Source organism: Mus caroli, unplaced genomic scaffold (genome assembly GCF_978045245.1).
Source record: "Mus caroli unplaced genomic scaffold, Mus_caroli_1 scaffold_14, whole genome shotgun sequence".
NCBI lineage: Eukaryota > Metazoa > Chordata > Mammalia > Rodentia > Muridae > Mus > Mus caroli.
The window spans coordinates 88,070,854-88,088,549 of record NW_028227269.1 but is presented as its reverse complement, the minus strand read 5'-3'; the positions used below and the strand labels follow the sequence as shown (position 1 = coordinate 88,088,549).

At 41.5% G+C, this 17,696-nt stretch overlaps 1 protein-coding gene across 22 annotated transcripts in view; it reads right to left on the bottom strand.

Annotated features, from left to right (window-relative positions):
- Window positions 1-17,696, bottom strand: part of Nrxn3 (neurexin 3) — a 1,606,331-nt gene that overhangs the window by 515,934 nt on the left and 1,072,701 nt on the right. For 2 of the 22 annotated variants that reach the window (XM_021179716.3, XM_029484668.2), the window contains exon 1: window positions 2,714-3,896. The exons of 18 other annotated variants lie outside the window; for them this stretch is intronic. In XM_021179716.3, the coding sequence (XP_021035375.1) occupies window positions 2,714-2,954 (241 nt within the window). In that variant the 5' untranslated portion in view covers window positions 2,955-3,896. Of the gene's footprint in view, window positions 1-2,713; window positions 3,900-17,696 lie in introns of those variants that run through there. 2 more of the 22 variants (XM_021179714.3, XM_021179717.3) reach the window with 2 other exon arrangements.

Below are 17,696 nucleotides of genomic sequence, written 5' to 3'. Positions count from 1 at the left end.
GCAGGGTGGTGGGTCAAGGGGATGGCTACTGATCAGCAGGAGCTTGGAGGATTTGGGAAGTTAGGCAAAGCATTAAAAATAGGGAGCTTTGCTTGTTTGTTTGTTTTAAGAATCTTTCTTGAGTCAAAAGAAGGTTCTTGAATTCAAGGCTTTAGCTTTATTTTTAAGCCAGAATGAAAGACAAAAAAAAAAAAAGGGAGGGAGCCTTAGCCAAACTATTCATGACAACTACCCCAGTTGCATGGGTCTATGCCCCCTAAGACCTGCACATAAGACATACTTATAAAAACAATGCTGACCTAAACTTGGCCTTGAACTAGAAGAAAGCCAGTGTATTTCAAATATGAATGGGAGGTGAATATTACTGGAAAGCTCTGGGGAGTCTCGGGGTTGTTTTAGTAAGTGATGCTATAGGTTGCTCACAGCTGGGATTCAGGAAGAGAGCCAAGGTTGGGATTTACTGTTAATTGCTACTTCCCTTGATTTTAAGCTTAAAAACATGAATTAAATATGGAGGCCACCTACTTAGTATCAATATATTCAGTCCCCAAGTCCCAAATCAGTGGGATGGGGACTTCCGAAAAGAGGACACGCAAGAGTTAGAATACAGAAGCTTTCTTATCTTCGCCATGGCAGCCCCTGGGGTTTGGTGCACCCTGCAGTTCAGTTGGATGTGAAAGGTTTGTGAGGAGTCTCTGGCTATGTCTGTATTCTCTTCTTATCCATCCCCCTGAATCTTATCAGTTGCCAGGTAATGAGAAATCACAATGAAAACCTGTCAAAGGGGTTAGAGAAAACTGAAGCAGCGATCTTTGCATAGATGAGGTAAGGGGGAAAAAATTAACCTGTGTATGAGTCGCCCCTTTTGGAAGGGAGTGGTGGATGTATAAACTCCTCAAGTACTCTGCTCTGCAAATTCCATCACTATTAGTACTGCTTTTAACTGTTTACGTCTTGAACAACAACAAAAAGAAATAGCAAGACCCTGCTAGCCTCTAACCTCTAACTAATGCATAATCTTCATCTCCCTGGTGATCATTTACACTAATTAGCAAAATTTAGCTAATTATCGCTCAGCGTTTCTGTGCTTAATTATGGCTATTAGTAATAGTCTGTCTGGCTTCCCTCATTTCAACCACCATCCCAGTCTGTCTCTTCCTTAGGAGTTAAGTTTCCATCTTAATGAAATTCTCTCTCTCTCTCTTCTCTCTCTCTCTCTCTCCCTCCCTCCCCCCTTCTCCTCCCCTCCCCCTCCTCCTCCCTCTCCCCTCTCCCTCTGTGAGTGTGTGTGTGTGTGTGTGTGTGTGTGTGTGTGTGTGTAGCTCTTGCCTGGTCTTTTGTGGTTTTATTTGTTTTGTTTTGTTTTGTTTTAAAGAGAGTCTATAGCAGACCCAACAGAAGTCACATAACAGCAACCAGGTTACAAGGAAGCATTCGGGCATTCTCTCAGTCACAGGAGAGCCTTCTACCAAGCCTTACAGGCTCTCAACTACTTGACAATTCCACCACATGGGATTTGAAAAGAGAGAAAGAACCGGCATGCGCTGGCATTCTCTCAATGTGTTTCCACTTAAAACGACAGACAGCTTGGAGCAGGAGCCCCTAGCTAGGAACCAGTGGAAAGAATTACTTTCCTAATGGAGCCTGCCTGCCTCAAAATACAAGTCATGACAGGGCCCCTAGAGAGGTTCACAGCACAGCTCACTGGAGGGCTGCTCAGGCACTCTCCTGTTCCCCTCCTCATCAAAGTGGAGTGCATAGTAAACACTTCTTGGGCCGATTTACTACAGCAAGCTCCTGCCTTGGCTGTAGACATCAGCCTTTTTTGAGGGAGCCTGCTCAGAGTTGAGTATATGTTTATGAACCACAGGTCTCTCTTCCTCCAATAGCTATGATGCAAAGAAGATTGTTTGAAGCAAAAATATATTATACATGACTTGTGTGAACTGACCATTCATGCTGACTTTAATTGAAACATCATTTGCATACATGGTGAGTCAAAGCTGCTATGATTTACAGGGCTAAATTAAAAGTGGTTTAGCCTTATCTGACATATTGCTTCCTCACTAATAGCAGTATTAGATGTGTGTTTGGTAGGGCATAGCTACTCTTTCCAGCCTACATACAGGAAAATAAAAAGCTAACCAAATGAAAAATAGCATCCACTGGTTGTTAGCTATGTTTTCTGCCTTCTTTGACTCAGTTGTTCTCCCTAGATCTTTATCACATAGGTAACTTTATAGCAGTTTCATCAACTTCAGGCTGATGCCCAAAGGACTTGCTGTCAGCTATTTCTTCACAACCAACCCCGAAACAAGACCAGAGAAAGGACCACAAGACCAGAGAAAGGACCGGTGAATTAACATAAGGTGAATGATCAACTTCCCAAATTGTAGCATCATTAGGAGTTGTTTCAGCTGCCTGCCATCAGTAGGTTGGGGGAGGAGAAGGTGGCAAAGGGTAGAAAGTGTGTTTGCCCTGCCATGAACAAGAGTGCCAAGGAGGGGAGAGCCTTTTATTGGAAAGTGAATGGCTGAGAGCAAGCAGCATTTTCCTTTAAGAGAAAGTGACAATTTCCCCCTTATGCACATGCAAGCCATCTCGTAATTTTAAATTGAATTTTTCTGCTATTCCCATCCTGGAATCTACCTGAAAGACAGTGGGTTAAAGATTTGCAATGACCCAGTAAAAGATAAAGAGCAGAGAGACCCACCGTGCCCTCCTCGAAGGGAAACAGGGGAGCGATAGATAGAAATAGGCACAGAGTGGTGCTTGCTGCCGTGGAAATGGTGTTCCTGCTGAGAGTGAGATCCCGGAGAGGAAGAAGAGGAGGAGGCTACATTAGAAGAACTCCACACAGAGCTGACGATACATCCCCAGAAGAGGGACCAGATCCCAAGCGTCCAGGCCGGCCGGCGAGGAGGGCTCCGTCTTGGGTGGATTCTCAGGTGCATGGTCAACGCACTGGACCACTACAGATGGGCAGTTTAAATTCCAGCCAGTGAGCAATAATGAAGTTCATGATGCCCAGGGGCCCATCATAGCAGGAGGAAGAGTTGTTCAATTTGGGGATGGGGGAAGCAATAAAAGCTTTCGGGGAAATGGTGAATCGGTTAAAAAAAAAGGAAAAGAAAGACAAGAAAAAGAAAAAAAAGAAACTACAAAAGGAAACTGAAGATTAAAAAAAGATAAGGCAAAGCTTTTCCCCCTGCCTTTTCCTGGAAGAGAAATTTAGGATGCAAGAGTCGACCCAGGTACAGCAGACCTGGAAAGCCCTGGCTTGTCACACATTTCAGGGAAGGACCCGCGAGGTTTCTTCCTGCTCTCTTGGTACCTCAAGTCCGATGTGTTAGCTGCATACTCTGGAAAGCCACTGGGGAAAGGTGGAAACGGAGAGAGAAGACAAAGCAGGAAAAAACCAAGTAAATTCACGCTAGTTTATCCCAACATCCAAGGAGTTTGGACATTTTTTTTCTTTCTTTCTTTCTTTCTTGTTTCGACTTCCAAGCGATGCAATGCAGAACTGCCAGGCAAAAGGGGGCTGCAGGTGGAAGAGTTCTGCTCCCGGGAGTCTCTGTGGAAGGGCGCGGAGGCTGTTAACCCTGAGTGTCCTGGATGAGCGCCACGGTGCAGCCGCCTTAAGTCCTGAGTTCCCAATAGATTGAAAAGCAGCCAGCAGCAGTAGCCAGAGAAAGGGATCAAGAAGGGCCAGAGGAAAAGAAACAGCACTGAGCTAGCCACCCAGACCAACGTAGCAGAAGGTGGAGAGGAGCAGGATTAGGCGCAATCAGGGAGAGCGCTAGAGGAGGTGGCTCGCGGGTGACGGAGGTGGCCGAGAGGAGAGCCGGTACCCGCAAAGTGCGCGCAACTGGGGAGGCACAGGTGAAGTGAAGCAAGGAGTTGGGGAGTCAAATTCACAAATGGGCAAGTCATATGCAAATAACGCACTCCGGAGAGCAAATCAGTACAGCCGGTATGCTCTGCCGAGGGACTGGCTGGCTCTGGAGGAGGGAGGGGTGGAGCCTCCAGGAATCCCGGCCCTCCCCATTCAAGTGTACGCTAGCTCGCGGCTGCTCGTACACACCCGGGCACCAGCCAGAGCTCTCCTTTTGCTCTCCCTCGGTTCCACCCCGCTGTGCGTGCGCCCAGGAGACCCACAGCCCTCCTCTGCTCAAGGCCCCGGGGATCTCCCTTCCCGTTCCTCTCCTAAGATCCCTAAACCCCAACTCGGCGACCAAGGCGCCAGTGAAGCTTTTGGCAGGAATACACCGACAGCCCAAGTGTCCCTAAACCAAAATAAACCCTGAGTCTGCAAGCACACCGGACTGCCTGTGGTAGGCGCCGGCTGTTCTTGCTGCACTTAGGGCGTCCACTCTCCGGCGCGCATCTCCGCTGAGACTGAACAAGAGCCAATGGACACCACTGCTAGGTCAGTGGATAGATGATAGAATCCGTGTCATCGCTCTCGGAAGGAAAGGTATATATGGGTTGAGTGGCTCAGGGACTCTTCAGAGTGAAGGAAGGGTTCCGTGGCTACCAGTCTGTCCTAAGATGTGGCTTCCACCCACCCTGGACTCTTGGAATTCAGGATCCAGTTAAATCACAGTAAAGAAGTGTGCAAAGCAGAGGAGTGGCTGGTCTGTCCCTGACTTGCCCATAAGATAATGTTTCAGGCGAGTAGATTCTCACTGATGCTGGGTACCAGAAAGTAGTAGTTACATCTGGGTAGGGGATGCGTGCAGGAGTAGGGAGTAGTGGTGGCAAGGAGTAAGAGGGGAGGGGTTTGGAAAGGGGGTGTTCAGGGGTGGGTGGGGTGTGCAGCTCCTGTCAAGGCAATCTGCAACTCCAGGAGGGGCTGGTCCAGAGCCCTTTCAGGAAACATTGACACTATCCACAATTTCTACTACCTCCACTGAGTGGGAACACAAACACAATAGAAGGGCATTCTTCCTAGGCAAGGCCTTTCTATCTGAGCCTTGCTAGCAGCGACTCTGCCGGGATCATGCACCTTGATTCTGAAGGAAATTAGGGTAGACACACTACACACACACACACACACACACACACGTATAGAATAAAATGCTTACATATAGTACATATAGTACCTGTTACATATAATTTTGCTCATTGCAAAAAAAGGAACAAAATATTAGACATTACCCCTGAGAGTTCACGATAATTCTTATTCTTATCAGCTGCTTCTTGATTTAATTTCCCCAGAGGATTCCCATTGCACTTGGATCTTGCTCTAACTCTGTCACACAGTCTTCAAAAGGATCTAGATGACCAGGCTTCTGATGTACTGACAGCTCCATCCACTAGACATTCTTGACTCACTTCTGTCTGCTCCCTAGACTTTCTTTCCACCAGTTGAATGTACCTAGCTATTTACCAACCCAAGCCTTCTCGGGTTTTTTTCTCTAGGGACAGACTGGTAGCCACGGAACAACCCTTCCTTCACTCACATTAGCAGGGTGCATTTGCCATGCTGTTTCCTTAGAACGTTTTCCTGCAGGTTAGGCATTGCCATTCTGGTGGCTATTCTACCCTGTGGTTCCAATTCGTTTCTTTTCCAGCATTATTGGCTTTCAGAAGTCACTCCGTCTGTTCATGAGCTATATCCTTAGAAGGCAAACGGTAGGTAGGTTCTCTGATGGCAGAGCCTTTGTCCAGCTCTCTATCGTATCCTCTGTTTCAGGATCTCAGTAAATGTTTGCTGAATAAATGAACTCACTGAGCCAATTGCCAACCGAGGCTTCGAATCTATTAGCTCTCTCACCATGAGTTTCACTGGTCCATTTGTCTGACTTTAGTGACATTGATTTCCGAGAGACAAGCCTTCCAGAGTTGATATGCACAACACTTATCCATCTCATGGTCTCCTTTTCCAACTTGGCACAGACAGGAGACTGTTGGACTTCATCCCAAGGAAGCAAGGGGTGCCTGGATGGACATTCCAACTAATTGGTTATAGAGGGAAAATAAACCCTTGACTCAGAATGGGACCTGCAAGCTCTGCTGGTGCGTTACAGCTAGAACTGTTCATTCCAGGTCGTATCCTTAGAACTTATTTATTGACTACTCACAAAATGTCAGAAGAAGCAGTTGTAGATTCCAGGGAGGGAGATTCCATTTGTGAGCATAGTTGAGTGAGGAGAGGATTAATCGGATAACAAATTCAAGGCTGCTTTATATTGCTTCTTCTACTCCAAAGAGCTAAGCTACTGCCATCCTGATAAACTACATAGCCCTTCCCAATATAATACACTGTTAATTTTTCCATATGTCTCACATCCCTCCCTCTAGTCAACACCTTCTTATTTATATGTCTTTTCTAACTCCCGTTCTAACAGTCTATTACAGTTTATATTAGGCCAGCATAGTTTAAGAATTTTATCTATGGTGATAAGTTGATGTGTTCTAAACACCTCCTACAGCTAGAAAAATAATCATCACTGCCCATCATGGGTGCTTCTTTTCCCTCCTGCATTCTGTCCTCTACTGGGCTCTTTTAATTGGCATCTCCGGCACATCAAACAGCGGAAGATGGGGGTCCACTTTTAAGATAGAAAAGGAAAGAAATAGATTGGAAATTGTTATTCTCCCCACAGATCTTAAGGAAGAATATTTTCGTGGGAACAATCCACCTTAGCTCCCATGTGTATATCCCCCTCATGACACCCAGATGGAAATCTTTAGAATCCTGCATTTCTGAACAGAACAAGGTGTGTAAACTCCTGTTGTAGCTGGATCCACAGGGGCAACAGCTGGGGTTCTTAGGTACATGCAACTCCAGAGTTTGTCATCCCAGACTCTTCTCCTGGCCCTTTTAATTTTGCCTCTCTTCTCTTCTTAGAGACCATCCAGAGTAGAAGAGAGCATTTCCTCTTAATTCTTTACCTTACTTTGTTCATTGCCTCAGCTTCCAAGCCATGTAAGGAATCTGCTGGCTTCTAAAATAAGCCTCCTACTTCTACTTAAAGTGTCAGGCGTCAGGAACCTAATGTGAAGTTGCCTTGTCCATCGTCCCTCACGGTGCATTTTATCTCTGCACAAGCCTCCTCTCACTTGGATAGGCTCTGACGTGCCACTTCGCTGTCAGCAGGAGATACCTGTCAAGTTCGCCACTGCTGGCACATCTAATGTGATTGCAGACTTAGAAAGACCAGAAAAGCATTGGCACAGCCTGATTCTGTGAGACCCAAGACATTAAGTGAAACCCACTTTTTCAAAAAAAAAAAAAAAAAAAAAAAAAACAAAGAGTAGAAATCCTTTCTTGCTATCTCTACACAGCTCCAGTAGGCAGTTTGGGAAGAGAAAAACAAACACCAACCTCACCCGACTAAACTCTCATAATGTACAGTGAAATAAAAGTCCTGAAAAATACAGGTGACTGTTAACATGACTATAAATATATCCAGGGGTTCTTCCAGTGACACCATAAAACAGTCGAACATTGCTTTATTATATGTCAGGGGATTTATTTATAGTCATATAATTCATTCTTCTGTTTATTTATTTAAGAAAGCCATCCTGCAAAAAGACCGATTTTGAGTAAGTTTTCCTTTTGGGAGTATAAAAGAGAATTTTTTTTTTCCTTTTAAATATCACTCAGACATGAATTTGATTTAAATGAAGAGGACCGTAGCATCTTTGTACAAATGTGTGCCTCAGAGAATGCTTAGGTTGCTCTGGGATGTTTTACCTTCTATTGTTGAGAATTGGATGCATGAATAGAATATGTTTTATCTATGGCCACACACCCTTGAGCACACCCGATCTCCTCTGTTTCTTTACATCCTCCTTCTTGTAAACACCATTATTCCCTTGTCCTCCTTGTGGCCACAGAAGGGATTTCAGGCATTTAAGTATTGAGCCAAATCTCTTTACATTTTCCAGATCTTTTGAGTTTGATCAATGGGCTGGGAAATTGTTTATAGCGTTCAAATTTTTATATATCAATTCAAGAAAAGATAAAAAAAATAAACAAACACTTCTTAGCTAATTCCAATTGAAATCCAAGTGAAATAATAATTTATTAAGTAAATATCATGATTACGATCATTATTATTATTATGTTGTTGTTGTTATTATTATTATTATTACCTCAAAGACAGGACCTAGCTCTTCCTAGTGGCCTGGCACATACACCTGATAGTCTGTACTAAACTGCTTCTAGCAATTACTGACCCAACCTTCTCATCATTGCCACTGTGAAAATCTCTATCTAGTTTTGAGGAACTAAATAAAAGGAGTTATTGTCTCAAAGAACCAACGGAATTCCTTATTTTCTGTGTAGTACTGGGGCCTTGCACATACCAAAGCAAACACTCTCCCCCTGAACAACAGCCTGTAACCCAAGACTGAGTGATGTCTATTGCATATTTACAGGATATATCACCCAATCAAAAGTTTAGCGTGCATTTTGAGACTTGATTTAGGTTTCAATGTTGGGCTGCGTTGCTTGGCAGCCTGAATTCTAATCCTAATTATTAGTTGCTGTGTAAGGTTTCAGAGTACCTTTGGTTAGTTTCTACTTTGGCCTCCCTGTTTTAAAATAAGAATATTTTTTGCAAGATATCTATAGCTTCAAACAGCTAATGCATGTGAAGTTTTTACCAATTGTGCCTGACATACTGAAAATGATCAGTGTCAATAATAATGACAACCGTGATAATTCTTCTATTATTATCCTCGTTTTCTCTAGAAGACATTTAGAGGTTATCCATGCAGTTAGCACTTTCCTGGTATTTACTCACATCTTAAAGGCGGTAACATCAGCAACCCCAAAATACAAGTGGAAACTATCTTCCGGGTGCTCCTAGCATGCTGACTGGTCCTTGGCAGAAAAGACTCTAACTCTATTTCATTCTTTTTACATCTGTCTTTCAAATCAGCTCTAAACTAACGGAGATTATAGCCTGACCTGAAACCAGATAGTATCAGCAACTGAAGCCCAGCATTGTTTTGTAATTGTTTTCCATGGCAGGGTGAGGACTCTGTGGGATCACAGTTGGTTTGGGGATCCATAAAGATTCTTCCTTTTCATGTTCTCACTGCCTTCTCTCAAATGCAGAATAAATTCTAATCAATTGGCCTTCTCCCTGAAAGGTACACTTTCCAAAGCCTTATTAATTTCCATTGACTTTATGAAGACTTTCATTAGCATTGAATAGTCTTTCTAAAATATTGATGAGCCAACCTCTGAACTGGGCTACTCAGTATAGAAAGGCGCAGCCCTTGTCCATCACTTCAGGGCATCCATTACTTTACTTTATGAATGTTAAATTTATGCTTACCAGGACAAGATACTGTGTAAAATGCAAAAGAGCCAATGATGAAGAGTTTTCAGGCCTTAGGGAGCAAGAGCTGTAACAGGGTGAAACCTAATAACCTCCCTGAAGAATCATACCGTAAATGCCACAGCAAGTGTGAGATTAAAGGTGTAAACCAGATATACATACTACCTGTCTTAGTGAGGGTTTCTGCTGCTGTAAAGAGACACCATGGCCAATGCAACTCCTTTAAAGAAAAACATTTAATTGAGACTGGCTTACTGATTCTGAGGTTCACTCCATTGTCATCATGGTGGGAAACATGGCAGCTTCCAGAAAGGCATGACACTGAAGCAGCTGAGAGTTCTACCTCTTGTTTCAAAGGCAAATAAGAGAAGGCTGACTGTCCACCCCCTCAGTGATGCATTTCCTCCAAGAGGGCCATATGCACTCCAACAAGGCCACCTAATAGTGGAACTCCCTGGACCAAGCATATTCAAACCACCACGCTAGCCAATGGTGTTAATGTATTCTGTCAAGAGGAAGAAGATCCTGGATGGATTCACACACAAGTTGAAAAATCAGAAAACATCCTGTGCGTTACTATTTTGACCCTGAGTAACTTTGATCTCTCTGTACTTGTTTCCTTGGCAGAAGAATAACCAATAATCCCCATACCAAAGGACTTTTTAGGATTCTATGAAAACATATATTCAAGGAGATAATTATACCTTAGTGTTTACTATATGAACCTGACCTAAAATGAGTGGAAATCAGAAAGAGAAATCTAAAAGAAGGAAATTATTAATATAGGGTAGAATCATATACCTACAGTTTCCCAGAGACAAAACATTCCTGTATCTTAAATTGTCAGTGCCTAAGATACTCAAGAAGGAGTCAACATGTTCACTCTATAAACAACCAAGTTATTCTATGAGTCATGCATAACCTAAATATGCCATAGGATACTGAAATACAAGGAAAGGGATGGGAAAGGAGAGAGAAAGTACAAAGAAACATGGAGGAACCACAGAAAACACACGTGCACACTCTCATTCTTCATCTCAGATGGCTGGGTTGCTGCACACTAAGAGATGTTCCACAAATTCCACAATGAGGCCAAAGAGTCAAGCTATGGCTCACCCAACATTCCTTTTGTTAATGTATCCTGTTATTTCTCCTGTTATTTAGAGGCATATCTTTGGCTAAGCATTCATGTTACTCCCTACTCTGTGAAGTGATCTAAGAGATGCAGGGATCTGAAATAATCTGCAAAGATTATTTTTTCTTTTAAATCTATAAAAGAGCTGTGGTTATCGCTCAGTTTTAGAGAGCCTTTCTCTCAAGAATGAAGCCTTAGGTTCAAATTCAAATACTACCAAAACAAACAAAACACACACACACACACACACACATACACACATACACACACACAAAAAGAGAGAGAGAGAGAGGGAGACAGAGAGGAAGAGAGAGAGAGGCTCAGGGAGAAGTTAAATGGCATATTTTATTAATTTAATAGACTTAAATCCATATAACAGAAAAATCTTGAGGGGTTTATAGCATGTATAAACTCCTAATGGAAGGTACAGTGCCACCTGAGAATCTATGGAATTATTTGCAAGATAGATAATAAGGGCATGCTCAGTAGCGATAAGGATTTAGCACATCTCAAGAGCTGTTAGGGAAGCTGGGGGCTGGGTACTGAAAGAAGAGTTCATACAGGAGACAGAATACTCTGTTCTTAAAATAGATGGGACAACACTGATATAATATTTTAGCATCAATGATATCTATGTTTTCAGATCTACCCCTTTCAATCTGAACAGGCACAATTATTAGCTGGTCTTTTCTATCTTCCCTTAGCACCATGCTGTTGATTCTTGTAACAGTCTGTTGTTATCAGTTAGTTTATAACTTGGTACCCTATATAATTCATAGAAACATTATCTATTAAATGCAGTTTGATCTTAGAATCAATGAAGTGTTTAAGTCCTAGGGTCAGACGACATAAGTTCATGTTCCTTTTCCTTTTTCTTAAAAAAAAAAAAGAAAAATATCTTCGAGGATTTGCTAAACACGTGAAACTCAAGAAGAACGAAGACCAAAGTGTGGACACTTTGCCCCTTCTTAGAATTGGAAAAAAAACACCCATGGAAGGAGTTACAGAGACACAGTTTGGAGCTGAGATGAAAGGATGGACCATCTAAAGACTGCCATATCTGGGGATCCATCCCATAATCAGCTTCCAAACTCTGACACCATTGTATACACTAGCAAGATTTTGCTGAAAGGACCCAGATATAGCTGTCTCTTGTGAGACTATACCAGGGCCTAGCAAACACAAAAGTGGATGCTCACAGTCAGCTATTGGATGGAACACAGCGCCCCCAATGGAGGAGCTAGAGAAAGTAACCAAGGAGCTAAAGGGATCTGCACCCTATAGGTGGAACAACAATATGAACTACCCAGTACTCCCCAGAGCTCTTGTCTCTAGCTGCATATGTATCAGAAGATGGCCTAGTCGCCATCAGTGGAAAGAGAGGCCCATTGTTTGTGCAAACTTTATCTGCCTTAGTACAGGGGAACGCCAGGGCCAAGAAGTGGGAGTGGGTGGGGGAGCGTGTGGGGGACTTTTGGGATAGTATTGGAAATGTAAATGAAATAAATACCTAATTAAAAAAATAAAATAAAATAAAGAAAAATATAGCTCCATGACATTGAATATATTATTTAACCTCTGAAAATTTATAGTCTCATGGGTGAATATGATAGTAATATATTCCTGTTCTCAAATATAGGACAATCCCAAAATCATTTGTAAATAGTTAGTGGTTGTTAGTAAGGAAACAAATGATATATATACAATTAGAGTTTGAAAGATGTTCCCACATAATATATCCATATATATTTGTTGGGGATGGGGGAGGTTTGCTCAAAAATATAAAAACATCTCTTTTATCAGTAAGAAAATTTCAGAATTTAGAGATGTAAAATCAGAAATGTGACCTTGTAAGACCATGATATCCCAGGAAATGGTCAAGCAATAGATGTTTGGTATACAGCCTGTAATGAATGAGTGAGGTATATAATTTCTCTTACAATTTTGAGATTATATGAATTTGAGGGTTTTTTTTTTTGAGCTTTCTATTTGCTTCCTACTTCTACATTTGCTTAAACATTATTGCTTGGCCTTATGTAGAAGATCAAACTCAATTCCTAGATGCTGCAAAGAGTCAAGAATTTTTTTATTATTATTAATTGAAACATCATACAACACCAGGTTAGGGAACTTAACCTTCTATAAGAGAAGCAGTATTGTATGAGAGTTTAGTTTTTATGATTACACAGAACAAGTTCTCTCTAGATACATTAACAATTTTGTTTCTATTTTAGATAGCAAATATTTTTTTTCCTACTAACAACACCTACATATCTGCTGTCCCTGTGATCTAAGGAGGCATTGTTCAGTGGTGAAAGTTCATGGCTATGGAAAGAGTAGGCTCACTCAGCTCTATTGTCCCTTATCTCTCAGCCAGAAACACTGATGGATCAAACACAAATAAAAAGAATCCTTTTCGAGAAAGGTATAAGGCTTGAACACTTGGGGATACAAAGTAGAACTCCTTTCTACTTTTTAAAAATTCTTTTCTCTCTCTCTCTCTCTCTCTCTCTCTCTCTCTCTCTCTCTCTCTCTCTCTCTCTCTCTCTGTGTGTGTGTGTCTGTGTGTGTACATGCTAGCACTGGTTTCAGTTTAGTCCAGATACTCAGTCCTTACCTATATACTGAATCTTCTGATCATACCTTTTTGTTGTTGCTGCTGTTTAACCAACACAAGGATACATCTCAACATTTGGTGTAAACAAGCAGTAAGTTAGGTATTTAAGAGTCATGTAAGTTAGAGAAACTGTGATGTAGACTAAGCTGGATATTCTTACATATTCTTCTAGAATGAGGCATTTGTATCTCTCATGGCAACATAAATAAGTATGAAATAAACTTATCAAAACAGAATACAGTAATTAATCATCTGTCATGGGAGAATAAGAAAGCCAAAAAAGGTACATCATCTATTAATATAAGATACTTTAGTAAAATAAATATGGTTGAAATACTTAAATGAAGAAAGTATGGTATTAATAGGAAAAAAATACGTGTAGTAGATAGCAGATTTGGAAAAGAACCAAACTTTTGAAAATGCAACATACTTAAAAAGAAAAATGTCCTTGCTGGATTATGTACATGTAGCCAAAGAGAGAATTAGTGAAGTACAAGACAAAATAGGGAAACTTCTGTAATTGCAGCACCCAGAGAAAAGGATTTCAGGAAAAAAAACAGAAGAAATTAACTTCATAAAAGAGCAAAGAAACAGGAGACATGTACCTTTTAAACAAGAGAGAGAGAGAGAGAGAGAATAAAGTCAGCAATATTTAAAAAGAAAACGGTTGGAAAATTTTCATAGCCAAGTAATATAATGTTTTATTAAAAGAGCATAAGGTAAAACAAACAAGCAAAATAATTCTTTAACTCATAACAGGCACATGAAAGAATACCAGAAGTAAGATATAAAACTTTATATTAATTAATTTTCAATAAAGTCCAGAAAACAATGAAGATTGGAGTATTATGTGAAATAAAGTGTTTGTCACTCTAGATTTCAGTATCTAGGCAAATATTTTAAGAACAGAGGTAAATCTAAGGTATTTTCTAACAAAGTTTAAGTAAACTTTCCAACAGGAACTGTCTCTGAACAATCCCAGATAACCAAAGAGCTATAGCCGAGGCAGTGTTGAGCACAGGCACTGTTACAGTGTAAGCAAATTCATATGCTGCTATAGCTCTCTTTTTTGCTTTTCTGTAACTGTATTCCCTACAGATTCTTCACTATATGTGTCAAAAATCCTTTCTTTTTAATGAAGGAAACAACATATTAATAATAGTCTCATGTTCTGGGTGTTGGTGGCGCATGCCTTTAATCCTAGCACTCAGGAGCCAGAGGCAGATGGATCTCTGAGTTCAAGACTAGCGTGGTCTATAAAATGAGTTCCATGACAGCCAGAGCTGCACAGAAAAAAAAATCTGTCTAGAAAAAACAAAATAACAAAAAAAGAAAAAAACAAACAATAGTCTCATCTATTTGCTACTCGATAACTGTCTACAAATCTCTTGTGTTATCTTGAAGAATGCTGATAAAACTAAGCTTTCATCTAGATCACTTTAATTGATATGTTAAAATGAAATAATGTCTCGAAGATTGGCATCAGATATTAATATTTATTGCATGATGCTTGAGCAATTTTCACCATAGAGATTATAAAAGGCTGTCTTCATGATCTGAAAATAGGAAATGCAACATTGGGATTTCATTATATTAGTGGCTGAACCACAACACATTCCATACTCAGATAATGTGCATCTGTTCTTATAATTGTTGTCGTCCTAGGAGTTATAAATAACCAGGTCTGTTCTGAGTTTCCTGTTACAAATGAAGCCAAATTTGTGCTTATCCCAGACATTCCTTTCTTCTCTTTTATAGGTCAGAGTAAGCCCTCAGATCACTCATGAGCATCTTGTTACTATTTGATGAATTCAGAAGACGTTTGTTTCCCCACATTTCAGGCATTAACTCCCAAAACCCTGATCCTGACAAAAACAATTATAATTTAAAAATGCATTGCCCAACCTGGGAACAGAATGTTAGGAAGATGCACCTGAGACCCTTTAAGTTTTGATTCTCTGAAAGTGAACACGTTTGAAACAATATTCCAGAGAAGGACTTTGATATGATCAACACCATCTGTAACCATGATGAGTGTGATGCTTTGCCTTAAGCTACAAGAGAAAAAGACACAAGTAGATAAGCTTGTGGGTATATTGCTTAAAACCAGAGAAAATCAGAAGGAAAGGCCCACAAGATGAATGTGTTTTGTCTGGTGTGTGTGTGTGTGTGTGTGTGTGTGTGTGTGTGTGTGTACGGGCTACAGGTATGCAGGTTTGGGGAACATGTGTATAGAGGCTAAGGGGAGAACTCAGCTGGTTTCATTAATTGTTCTCTGTTTTCTTGTTGAGACATGATTGCTCACTGAACATGGAGCTTGTTCATTAGGTTAAACTGGCCACTAAGGATCCTCCTGTGCACCCCTCTGCAACATCTGGATTGCAGATGGGCACTGCCACACCTGTTTTTATTGTTGTTGTTGTTGTTTTCTTTGTTTGTTTGTTTTTTGTTTAATGTGGGTGTTAGTGATCCAACTTAGGTCCTCATGCTCATGCAACAAATACTTTACCTACCTATGTTTTCTGTGTGTCTAAACCACATATTGAATTAATAAAGAGAGAGTCTACTGTGTAGGATTCCTGGTGGTTTCATATAATATGGCCTGAAGACAGAGTCTCATTCTACTTTGAAATTAAAATGCTAGGATTTTAATCTTCAGAAGTGATATTGGCTGGCAGATATTAGGAAACTCACTTAATCATAGGCTAGCTCATCTAGAACTCTGTCTTAGTCAGGGTTTCTATTCCTGCACAAACATCATGACCAAGAAGCACTTGGGGAGGAAAGGGTTTATTCAGCTTACACTTCCACATTACTGTTCATCACCAAAGGAAGTCAGGACTGGAACTTAAACAGGTCAGGAAGCAGGAGCTGATGCAGAGGCCATGGAGGGATGTTCTTTACTGGCTTGCTTCCCCTGGCTTGCTCAGCCTGCTCTCTTATAGAACCAAGACTACCAGCCCAGAGATGGCACCCACAAGGGGACCTCCCCCCTTGATCATTGAGAAAATGCCTTACAGCTGGATCTCCTGGAGGCATTTCCCCAACTGAAGCTCCTTTCTTTGTGATAACTCCAGCCTGTGTCAAGTTGACACACAAAACTAGCAGTACCAAGTCCTGCTGCTGCACGAGGTACAACTTTGGCTATCTCTGGAACACAGCCTCTTTGTGCCCTCAGAAAGCACTTCCCAGAAGATATCACCTCAATGATGCTGGTTTCTTCTTAATCGCTGCTAATTTCTTACCTCCAGCTAACCAGCCTCAATAGTCCCAGTAATGCAAAGTTTTTGTTTTAGTAGTTCTGGTATCTTGTTAATCACAGCTGATTCCTCAGTCCCAGCTAACCAGAACCGCAGAATAATCAAACTCCAAAATAGCAATGGCCCTGAGAAGAGTCTTAATTTTCCCTCTGAAATTTCACAAGCCAGGCCTCCATCTTCTCCACTGTTCTCAACATTATCTTCCAAGCTCCTACACAACATCTGACAGAGCTCTTAACACTGAATGGATCTTCTAGCCCAAAGTTCCAAAGTCCTTCCACAGTCCTCCCCCCAAAATGGGCAGGTTGTCACAGAAATACCCCACTTCTGGTACTAATTTGTCTTAATCATGGTTCTATTCCTGCACAAACATCATTGACCAAGAAGTACTTGGGGAGGAAAGGGTTTATTCAGCTTACACTTCCACATTACTGTTCATCACCAAAGGAAGTCAGGACTGGAACTCAAACAGGTCAGGAAGCTGGAGCTGATGCAGAGGCCATGAAGGGATGTTCTTTACTGGCTTGCTTCCCCTGGCTTGCTCAGCCTGCTCTCTTATAGAACCAAGACTACCAGCCCAGAGATGGCACCCACAAGGGGACCTCCCCCCTTGATCATTGAGAAAATGCCTTACAGCTGGATCTCCTGGAGGCATTTCCCCAACTGAAGCTCCTTTCTTTGTGATAACTCCAGCCTGTGTCAAGTTGACACACAAAACTAGCAGTACCAAGTCCTGCTGCTGCACGAGGTACAACTTTGGCTATCTCTGGAACACAGCCTCTTTGTGCCCTCAGAAAGCACTTCCCAGAAGATATCACCTCAATGATGCTGGTTTCTTCTTAATCGCTGCTAATTTCTTACCTCCAGCTAACCAGCCTCAATAGTCCCAGTAATGCAAAGTTTTTGTTTTAGTAGTTCTGGTATCTTGTTAATCACAGCTGATTCCTCAGTCCCAGCTAACCAGAACCGCAGAATAATCAAACTCCAAAATAGCAATGGCCCTGAGAAGAGTCTTAATTTTCCCTCTGAAATTTCACAAGCCAGGCCTCCATCTTCTCCACTGTTCTCAACATTATCTTCCAAGCTCCTACACAACATCTGACAGAGCTCTTAACACTGAATGGATCTTCTAGCCCAAAGTTCCAAAGTCCTTCCACAGTCCTCCCCCCAAAATGGGCAGGTTGTCACAGAAATACCCCACTTCTGGTACTAATTTGTCTTAATCATGGTTCTATTCCTGCACAAACATCATTGACCAAGAAGTACTTGGGGAGGAAAGGGTTTATTCAGCTTACACTTCCACATTACTGTTCATCACCAAAGGAAGTCAGGACTGGAACTCAAACAGGTCAGGAAGCTGGAGCTGATGCAGAGGCCATGAA